Source organism: Capsicum annuum, chromosome 2, assembly GCF_002878395.1.
Source record: "Capsicum annuum cultivar UCD-10X-F1 chromosome 2, UCD10Xv1.1, whole genome shotgun sequence".
Lineage (NCBI taxonomy): Eukaryota > Viridiplantae > Streptophyta > Magnoliopsida > Solanales > Solanaceae > Capsicum > Capsicum annuum.
This window is the reverse complement of record NC_061112.1, coordinates 109,494,089-109,504,805: the sequence shown is the minus strand read 5'-3', so window position 1 is coordinate 109,504,805 and position 10,717 is coordinate 109,494,089. Positions and strand designations below refer to the sequence as shown.

General features: G+C 34.9%; 1 protein-coding gene across 1 annotated transcript in view; it reads right to left on the bottom strand.

Moving 5' to 3' along the window:
* Positions 1–1,742: 1,742 nt before the first annotated feature.
* LOC107857980 overlaps positions 1,743–10,717 on the bottom strand; it is a 26,908-nt gene continuing 17,933 nt past the window's right edge. The window contains exons 3-10 of the mRNA XM_047407769.1: positions 9,862–9,987; positions 8,813–9,079; positions 8,578–8,701; positions 3,725–3,801; positions 3,576–3,626; positions 2,614–2,675; positions 1,977–2,213; positions 1,743–1,935 (exon numbers count right to left, since the gene is read on the bottom strand). Coding sequence (XP_047263725.1) covers positions 1,743–1,935; positions 1,977–2,213; positions 2,614–2,675; positions 3,576–3,626; positions 3,725–3,801; positions 8,578–8,701; positions 8,813–9,079; positions 9,862–9,987 — 1,137 coding nt within the window. The remainder of the gene's footprint in view (positions 1,936–1,976; positions 2,214–2,613; positions 2,676–3,575; positions 3,627–3,724; positions 3,802–8,577; positions 8,702–8,812; positions 9,080–9,861; positions 9,988–10,717) is intronic.

The window sequence follows — 10,717 nt, the reverse complement described above, 5'->3', positions numbered from 1 at the left end:
ATTTCTTGCCCTTAGAGCATGGTGAACGATAACACTGCAAGTTGTTGTGACTACTTCTTTATAGAATTGTCTCTATTGCTTCCTTTTTATCCTTTTAAGCACTTGCCTCACCTCACCTGTGTACACCTGCATGTCGGACAGGGTAAAAATAAAAGAGAGGAGATTATATTGGTTATCGAAAATTCAATTATACTCTTGTAATTAGTAAATTTATTCACGCAGATTCATTTTTTTTTATATTCATTATAAATTTGAACGAATTCAAACAATGACATGAATATTGATAATCAAGGTCCTTATTCCTCTACTATACCATGAGACAATAAATTTAATTTTAGTGAAGAAGTATATCTAACAAAATATTTAATTTTCTTCACGAGCAACCCATGAATAAACCAACATTATTCTTAGCACTACAATAAAAAAAATTCTCCAAATTATCATCAAATTTCTGAAAATGTTTCAGAACTACCTAATGTTATTCCTAAAGAGCAGCAACCTATGATCACCAATCACCATCAATATTCCTAGCTATTTATCAAAGGAATAAAATTTTTGAAGAGTAATTTATCAGATTACCTTTGTTAAGGATAATGACTATTTATTATATTGATCAATAATTTGATTCCTATATTTTTTATTTTTTATTTTTGGCTTCCCATCCGGTGTCCGGTACCCGCATTGGAGTCCGACTAATTCGGATTCGCATATCTAATATTATAGAGAAATAAGGTGACATTACTAATATTTCAAGGAGAATCCAGTGACATGATCCTCCAACAACCAACGTCAAAATTTCACTTGTTGGAGAAATCAGAAAGAGAATCTTCCATGAAATAAAGTTCATCATTGATCATCCTTTCAAAATTTCAACAAGCGTTGTTAATAGCAAGTAAACTTGTTGATCCATCTATGCCAAAAGCAAGAACTTGTTGAGATTCTCAAAGAATGATCAATAATGAATTTTAATTTCATGGATGACTTTCTCCCTTAACCCAACATGAATGACCTTCTCCAATTTACTAATAATCCATATGTAATTATTTGGTCAGTCAAACAAATGACTACCCAAAACTGATATAGGAGCAGTTCCATATTTCCTTTTACCATATTTAACAACATACAACTGATACAGGAGCCAATTCCATATTTCCTTTTACCATATTTAACAACATACAACTGATACAGGAGCCAATTACATAGAGAACAAATCGTCTTATTGATATCAGCTGATTTGAACAAATTCTCAGTAACTGAATGGACCAAATTTCCTACTGTGGTGGAACTACTAATACAACTGTTGGTAATGATACTGTTGATCATGAACTGAATCTGGAGTACTGTAATTGTGTGATTCCAAGGAACTTCTGAGGCGCCAGCCTTCAGGTTCATTCAGGAACTGATTTGACTCTATCTAACTCCGGAGATTCACAATCACTTTAATCAACTTTGCATCGCCTCGGTCTTTCAATGCGGTTAGAAAATGTTGAGCAATGATATCCAGCAGCTTTCTGAATTGTGTTTTATATCTTCTATGCAGAGCAAAACCTGCCATTTCAAGAAAAGCCTGCAATGCAGCAGCAGTGTATAAATTTGCAGGGAAAACATTTAAGAATCTGGCTATCCATGCCCAACAAGTTTTGGCAGCCCTCAACTTCAGTCTGAACAAGAGCACCATATAATTTCATGTATGCACTTAACCAATCCACATAACTATCACTACTTTCTATCTTCCCATCTTCCTATGCATAGCCAATAGCTTTGTAATAAGCTTCTTTACTCTGGAAGGCTGCCTCTGAGTAAACAATGTACTTAGGAACTGTGAAAATGCAAACTTTGTTCAACTCGGCTATGAGAATATCCATGGCAAGAGGAACCTTTGATGTAACATGGACAATTACACGACCATAAGCATAAACAGCACTGTTAAAGTTCCTGTAGGGTTCACACACAGGGAAACCACCTTCTGCACGAACATTGCAATGCTGATGGATTGTGGACATGTCGAATCACTAATTAGCTTAATTAATTCAACTGTTTTCACTCTGACACTTTCTTTTGAACCAGTAATAGTTTTGATTCGTCTAGCTATTTCCATTTCAAATTTTCGATAAGCTTTGTTTGAACCCAATCCCAGTGTTTCATTCTGCTCAGCTATTTCATTGTAAATGGTCAATCTTTTCTCCTCCAGCTTTTGAGCATTTTCTGTCACCCTGATTATATTTCCTGCTGAATGTGTCACGATCCGATTTCTCAAGTCATGATGGTGCCTACCTTATCCCACTAGTAGGCAAGCCAAACCATAGCCTAGAATGATATGTAATGGGCTAATAGGTAGAGACAAAATAAAAGATCGCGTATGATAATAACAACCACAATAATAAGTGAAAACTAAGAAGAGAGCATATGTATTATATCAAAACGAGAGGAGGAAAAAGAACCAACTATACAAATGAATCCCTCCTAAGACCTGATAAGGTCAATACTAGAGCCACTACTAACAGGTACCCAGAGTACTAGACAAAAATCTAAAATGTACATAAGTTGTCTCGAGTGAAAAAGACTAACTAGAGTAGATAGAGGAGGATCAGCCTCGGACAACAGTAAGCTTACCCCGCTCTAAACCAGCACTGAAAGGTAGGAACCACGTCAACGCCGACTGCTATTACCTGGATCTGCATTAGGAAAAAGATGCAGAGGTGTAGTATGAGTACCAAAAACAACGGGTACTCAGTAGACCACATCGGCCGACTAAGATTAATACAGAAAAGGTATAACTACAATGCAAGGACGTAATCTGAGTTATTAGTAAATAAGGATGGAAAGGTAAACAACTACCAAGCTATGCAACGACTGTAAAGGAATAAACTTATGCGATACAGAAAAATAATAATGCAGTAATAACAATTAAATCAAACATAACCTAACTGAGCCCCATAAGACCGCTAGGCACGCTAAAGAAGACAATTAACCCAACCGTACCCCCATAAGCCGGTGGGACACACAAGTGATGAAAGTAAACATAAATAATCAAATGCCAGACTCGAACCGGAACTTAGAGTAACCCCAACTATAATCAGATGCCGGACTCGAACTGGAGCTCATAGTAACAATAATAGTCAAATGCCGGACTCGAACCGGAACTTATAATAACAATAATAGTCAATTGCCGGACTCGAACCAGTACTCGTAGTAATCATAATAATCAATTGCCGGACTCGAACCGGGAATTATAGTAACCAGAACCCACCGATAATATTAAAATCCATTCTATATTATAACAATGTCAATGTCTAAATAATCATCCACCAATTTTAATTAAAAAGGGCTAAATTAAAGATTTTGCAATTAAATTTTATTTTGCAATTAAATTTTATGTCCCAAAGTGATAGGTGCTATATTATATCGAAAGGTAAAATATCAAAATCTACTACAACGGGGTCCCAATCCGAGTAAATAAGACAGTTAGTACATATCAAATAATACGTATCTACAAGCACTTATCCAAAACTAATATAATAGTTAACATTTTTGGTAAGTAAGCTCAATCTAAAAATAGGGTAAACCTAGCCTACCTGGACGCCAACGCGAAAAGCCTTTTTGCGAAGCCTCAAAATAGTAACTCGCTAGAACCCGAATTTGAATAACGTCAAAGAAATTATCTTCCACAACACCTCTTTAACTTATATGAAACTTTGTAAAACTAAGCAAGAGCTCGAAAAACGTTTCCCCCCATAAGAAAATGATCACCAACTTCATTCTTAGTATCCCTGTCTATATCCTCCACATCATCATCAGACACTTGCATAACAAAGTGAAAGTAATTTTGGAGCAAAAGCATTAAATTGTGTACTTAGAATTTGCAGCAGATCTTGATTTTTTCTTCCGAAAAGTTCTTGCTTCAAGTCGATTTCGTTTCTCTTGGAAACAAAATGTTATTCACAAACTAAATGCCTTTTTTTTTTTTAGTGTTTTTGATGTTTTGTGTTTTGTCCGTTTTCTGTGTTCTTAGTCCCGTATCTTCCCCTTGTCAGAAGGAAAAAATAGAACTTATAGCTAGTATTTTTGGGCGGGAACAGTTACCTTGTAACCATTCCCCTTTTTTTCTTTTGAATTAAATTCAATCTGACAAAGAAATGGGTCGGTTTGGGTTGGGTCGGTTCGGGTCGGGTCGGACCACATAGGTGACCCATGACACATAATCCAACATCTCCCACTTCACACATGGTGGGCATGACCCGAGCTAGTACAACATCAACAAATCACCAATTCATACGGCAAATAGTTCGTGCGACCTGTGAGCATCACGAGCTTTACCTATAAGGTTTTACAAGCTATACTTAGGAATCCAATCACATATGGAAAGAATTCTCCACTAATATGAGGATATTAATACTAACAATACCCCAGACATCATTCATCAGTAGTATTATTCGATCCCTCATCCTCTTAAAGAGGTGAACTCGAGTTCATGATTAACTTTATATACACAATTACACTTGACTCTTATATGACTAGTGTAATAGCTGGCTTGTGTAAACAAGTTAAAATATTCATTTTAATCATCTTCCCTTTCTACTCGAATCTATCTATTCCAATCAACTGTTTTCTTAGACATGCACCACATTGCTGAATCTCTCATGGCTATTAGTAACATGCTAAAGTATCAACATTGATTGAAACTTCTAGAAACAGTCAAAGGTCTAAGGATATTTCAATAAAAGGTTAAAATAACCTTGAGGGTCTCACACAATGAAGAATCAGGGATTCATTCTTCCATTAACCCATTGGTCGCTAAGCACACGTGGTATGGAACACGCGCTACGATGTTATAACCTTATATTGGTGTGCATGTCTTATTCTTTCAGCCATTCAGCATCGTACAGATCTAGGTCTAGACACTTGTGAATGTCTAACCTGAGTTTCTTTCTTTAGTAATCCTTAAATCCATATTCTTAGAGAAACTCACATCTGGCTTTACAAAACAAGTCATTATCTTATGGTGGAACTTTTCTCTTCACGTTCCTTAACGTAAGAGGCGATTGCTCGTGTGAGAGAGCCAGTCTCGCGACTTGTTTGACACACTATTTTAATACAACACATTTTCACTTGTATATAAGTTTGAATATAAATTCAAGATTATTGTATTGATAATAATTATAATCAAGTCATTCATAATACATGAATTTAATCATATCCTACGTAATCCTAGAGCCATAACATGTTTCTCAAACAAGTCTTAAGATATCGCCTTAGTAAAGGGATTAGCTATCATTTCTCGTGTAGGAATGTATTGTAAATTTATTTCTCCACTTGCTACTATGTATCTTATAAAGTTATACTTAATATCAATGTGTTTGGTCTTGCTGTGATATTTAGGATCCTTCGTATATGCGATAGCCTCTTGATTGTCACAATAAAAATCATAGGACCCTTAGAATTCTTTGTGATGTTCGAATGCTCAAAGAATCTCTTCAACCAAACAACTTCTTATACTACAGATGCACAAGCCACAAATTCTGATTCTATAGTTGACAGGGCTGCGCAAGTTTGTTTCTTTTTTTCCCATGAAATTGCACCACTATTTAGTAAGAAGGCGTAACCGGAAGTTAATTTTCTATCATACCGATCACCAGCCCAATCAATATTTGTATAACCTCTTATGGATAAATCGGATCAATTATAGCATAGTGAATAATCAGCAGTTCCGTTCAGGTATCGAAAAATTCTCTTTACTGCTTTCCAATGATCTCTTTCAGGATTGGATTGATACCTGCTAACTAGACCTACGGTATAACAAATGTCTGGGAAAGTACACATCATAGCGTACATCAAACTCCCAACCGCACTGGAATATGGTACTCGAGACATGTCTTCTTTTTCTTTTTCAGTCTTTGGACACATTTCAAGGTTTAAAGTTTCACCTCTTGCTATAGGAGTATCCATGGATTTGCAACTATTCATTCGAAAATATTCCAAAATTTTCATTATGTATGTTTCTTGAGATAAACTCAAAATTTTCTTAGAATGGTCTCTTTGGATTTTAACACCCAATATATAGTCTGCTTCACCCATATCTTTCATGTCAAATGACTTTGAAAGCCATGACTTAACAGTTTTTACATACTCCAAATTATTTCCAGCTAATAAAATATCATCCATGTAAAGCGAAAGAATTACAAACATTTCATTAGACTTTTTCACATAGATGCACTGATCTTCATCGATCATAGTGAAATCAAATGAAATCACTTCCTTATGAAATCTCAGGTACCACTGTCTTGAAGACTGTTTAAGGCCATATATTGATCTGTTTAATTTACAAACTTTCTTTTCTTGGCCTTTAACAACAAAACATACAGGTTGTTCCATGTAGATTTTCTCTTTTAGTTCTCCATTGAGAAAAGTAGTCTTTACGTCCATTTGGTGTAATTCTAAATCTAAACGTGAAGCTATAGATAAAAGCAGGTGAATTGAGGTGAATTTCACAACTGGTGAAAATTTTTCCTCATAATCTATTTCAATTTCTTGAGTAAAACCTTTTGCTACCAATCGTGCTTTGTGTCTTTCATTGACCCATCTGATTTGCGTTTAACTTTGAGAATCCACTTGTTCCCAATAGCTTTACACCCAGAAGGAAGGTTAACTAGATCCCAGACTTTATTGGTTTTCATGGACTCTAATTCTTCTTTCATTGCTTTTATCCATTCATCTTTTTTCAGGACTTGATAAAGCCTCAACCACAAAATTAGGTTCATCCAATTCTGTGGGAGATACCAGGAAGACATAATCCTCAATCTCATAAGATCGTTTAGGCACACCTTTTCTGGTACTCTTATGTAATTGAAGTTCAGATTCTTCAATGGAATTTTAGGATTCACAACTCCCACTTGGACCAAGAATCATTTCTTGGTCTATTGAATTATCAAGCATGTCCGATGACATTATTTGATCATATGAATTCAACATTTCATAAAGAGGCTCATTTTTCTTTATTTTATTCCTTTTTGAAAAATTATTTTCCAGGAATGTGACATCTCGTGATTCAATTTCAGTAGTACTTCCATCTTCCAATTCACCAATGAACACATATCCTTTGGAGTGTTTTGAGTATCTTATAAAGATACATTTCTTTCCTTTTGGACTTATTTTTCCAAACTTACCAAAATGATCTTTAATGTATGCAAAACAACCCCAAGGTCGTAGATCATTAAAGTTTAGTTTATTAACAGTCCATAATTCATACGGAGTAGAAGTTACTGATTTAGAAGGCACTTTATTCAATATATAAGCCACAGTTAATATCGCATCTCCTCAGTAAGAGATTGGTAAATTTACCTGTGCCATCATGGACTTTGTCATATCCAACAATGTTCTATTCTTTCTTTCGGCTACACCATTTTGTTGATGTGTATAAGGAGTAGTCAGTTGTTTGATAATGCCTTTTTCAATATACAGTTCTTCAAACTGTTTTGACAAATATTCACGACCTCTATCGGTTCTTAATGTCTTTATACTTTTATCTAATTGATTCTCAACTTCATTCATATATCTTTTGAAGCATTCAAGTGCTTCTGATTTATGAGATATCAAATAGACATAACCAAAACGCATGAAATCGTCAATAAATGTAATGAAATATGACGCCCCAGTCCTTTCCCTCACATTCATTGGACCACAGACATCAGAATGGATTAATTGTAATGGGAATTTGGCTCTTTTAGCCTTTCCAAATGGTTTACGTGTAATCTTTCTAGCAAGATAATTTTGACAAGTTGGCATTTTAATTATAGAGAAAGAACCTAGATGTCCTTCCTTTGCTAATATATTTATTCGGTCTTGCCCTATGTGACCCAATCTAGCATGCCATGTAATTATATCAACATCATTATTACTAAAATAACATGACAATACACAACGGTCAACATAATAGTCATAAGTTGAAGGATTACAATCTAAAACAATAAAGCGGTCATAGCGATGTCCAAAACCATAAAAAATATTATCTAGAGTAATTCTTACATAATTACGACTAAAGAACAAATGAAAACCAATATCTAAGAGAACAGACACAGACACTAAGTTTCGTCAAATTTCTTGAGCATATAGGACGTCATGCAACATTAAAGACCGGCCTTCACGCAAATCTACTTTGCAAGTGCCAATCCCTTTGACTTCAAGTATTGCTTTATTTCCTACATTGATACACCTTGATCCAGGTGAAACTCAATAGAACTCCACAAACGCTTCAAGATCTTGACTCACATGGTCGGTGGGTCCTGAGTCTATAATCCATATAGGATAAGATTCAATTAATAAAAGTGCTAGAAACATATGTAGCACTTAGAGATGTGTTTAGAAATGCTACCTTTTTCCCTTCATGACATTCACGAGCAAAATACCCCAGATTTTGTCAATTGTAGCACTTCATCTTGCTCTTGTCTTTCTTTTTGAAAAACTTTTTTCCCTTCTTGAAGTTTGGCTTGTTCTTTTTCTTAGAAGGTCCTTCTTCGTTTTCTTTACCCTTCCCGTTCTTTTTTCACTTCTTCTTACTCTTGAATTCTGAAGAGTTCTTACCACTTGATTTTGCCATAAAGGCATTAGAAGCAGCTTTAACAGCGCCAAGCCGCTCATCTTCAAGTTCAACATGACGTGCAACATCAAAAAAAGTTTTGATGCAATCATTGTGGGTTAAGTTGACCTTCAGGTATTCCCAACTATTGGGAAGAGATCGGATCACTGCTTGAACCTACTGCTCATCCGACAGAACGTGACCAACACTTTTGAGTTGAGCTATTATATTCGACATCACCCTAAGGTGTTGTTTGATGTTCTGATGATGACACTTCTTGTAAGTGTCAAATTTGATAGTCGGTTGTCTAAGGAAGGTAACAGAAGTACCCCCATACGTTCCTCGTAAGTGTGCCCAGATGGCATTAGCAGTAGGAAATTCCTCACACTCATGTATGAGATCATCAACCACAGAACTTACAATGATTCCACGTGCAATGGAATCAACCTTTTTTTCAAGCATTATAAGCTTCAAGTTCTCTTCTGTGTTGTGCAGTATTTCCCTATTCTAGTAGACTCAAGACATAGTTAATACCTTCAAGAGAATTTTGCTCTTCCAGTACATACCACATCTTACGAATCCAAATGTCGTAGTTGTCTCCATTTATTTTTTCTCCTTTGTTCAAATCAACTATTATGCTTTTTGATGCCATGTCTGTTATTAAGAGATAATTATACAAGTGTGATATCAATTATGCATGCAAGTTGCACATTCAAGCAAATCATTTCGCATAAAGGTTTCATGTTTAGTATATAATCAAAAGGACACTTAAGAATCCAATCATCATATACTAACTAAACACTTAACCAAAATTAGAAATTAATTTCTTAACGTGCACTAAAATGATAGCTTTCAAATAAGTCATTTAAAACTCAAACAACTGAATAAAATTCATGTAAAAAGAGATAAACAACTTAATTTATGTAATATAAAGTTTATAACAACTTTATGTTACAAGTCAATCTAAAAATAAAAGTCATTCCACAAATATTCAAGACGACTTATGTACACCCAAAAAGGCTCGCTAGGCCAAATCTCGTGGTAAACATCAATTAATCTCTCACCCTAAGGGTCACAGAGGGAATTTGCTAAAATAACTAATGCTTCCCAATCTGAGATTTCTACATAGTTTTCCAGTTCTACATGCTTCATCTCAAATAAATGTATAAAACTAGCAACACTAAAGTTAGGTGACATCTTAAAAGACTTGAACTCTATCTGTTTCTTTTGACTTTCCCTTCATATAGCCCTCTCATTTTGTAACAGATTTTGTGTTGCTCTGGGGACACCATTTCGTATGATCTCACGACCTCAAAAACATGCCCTTCGGCAATGTGCTCCTCCACTTTATTTCTTTGCTTGACATCCAGAACTCTCACTTGGAGTGATTTGAGTTTGTACCTGTTCAGCCATTTCTGAAATAGGAGCCAAGAAACAATAAGAATAATTTAACCACTCAATGTGACATTTATGTCACAATTTGTCGTACAAGGATAAATCCATTAATAAAGTTAAGGGCTAATAAAATAAAATTATTATTAAGCTTAAAACATTCTTCACCTTCCAGTAAGAAGAAGTACTTTACTCTAAAACAAATAAATGGAATAATAATTTTTCCTTTTTTTTAAATATATATAAAAGGGAACAAAAATGGACCCATACGAAATCAAGGAATCTACTGAAAGTATTTTCTAGTAGGATAAAGTCACACACTTAAAAAGAAAATATTAAATTCCTTTGAGAAAAGTTAAAGGCAAATTTTAAAGTCCATTGACCACAGAAATCCATCTTCATACTATTATCTTATATTTATGTCATGACCCGAATCGGCATCCCGAACCATAAAGGCTCGATAGCCCTTCTAACTTATAATCATATACACCATTAATACACAAATAAGGAAATGTGAAAAAATATAATGAAATAGAATCATGGTCATGTCTGATATAAATTCAACAATGAAAATTAAAGTCCAAACCATCGAATAACATCTGAAAACCGTTTGCAAAATCTCTACTACTAGACTAATAACGGCTTTTTGAAAGCTGGAACAAGGCCCCCAGTAGATCAAAACATTAACTATTGATAAATGTCTGGAAATAAATAGGCCTTCTGAAAAAAAGAAGGCTCACCGACTGGGCTCTG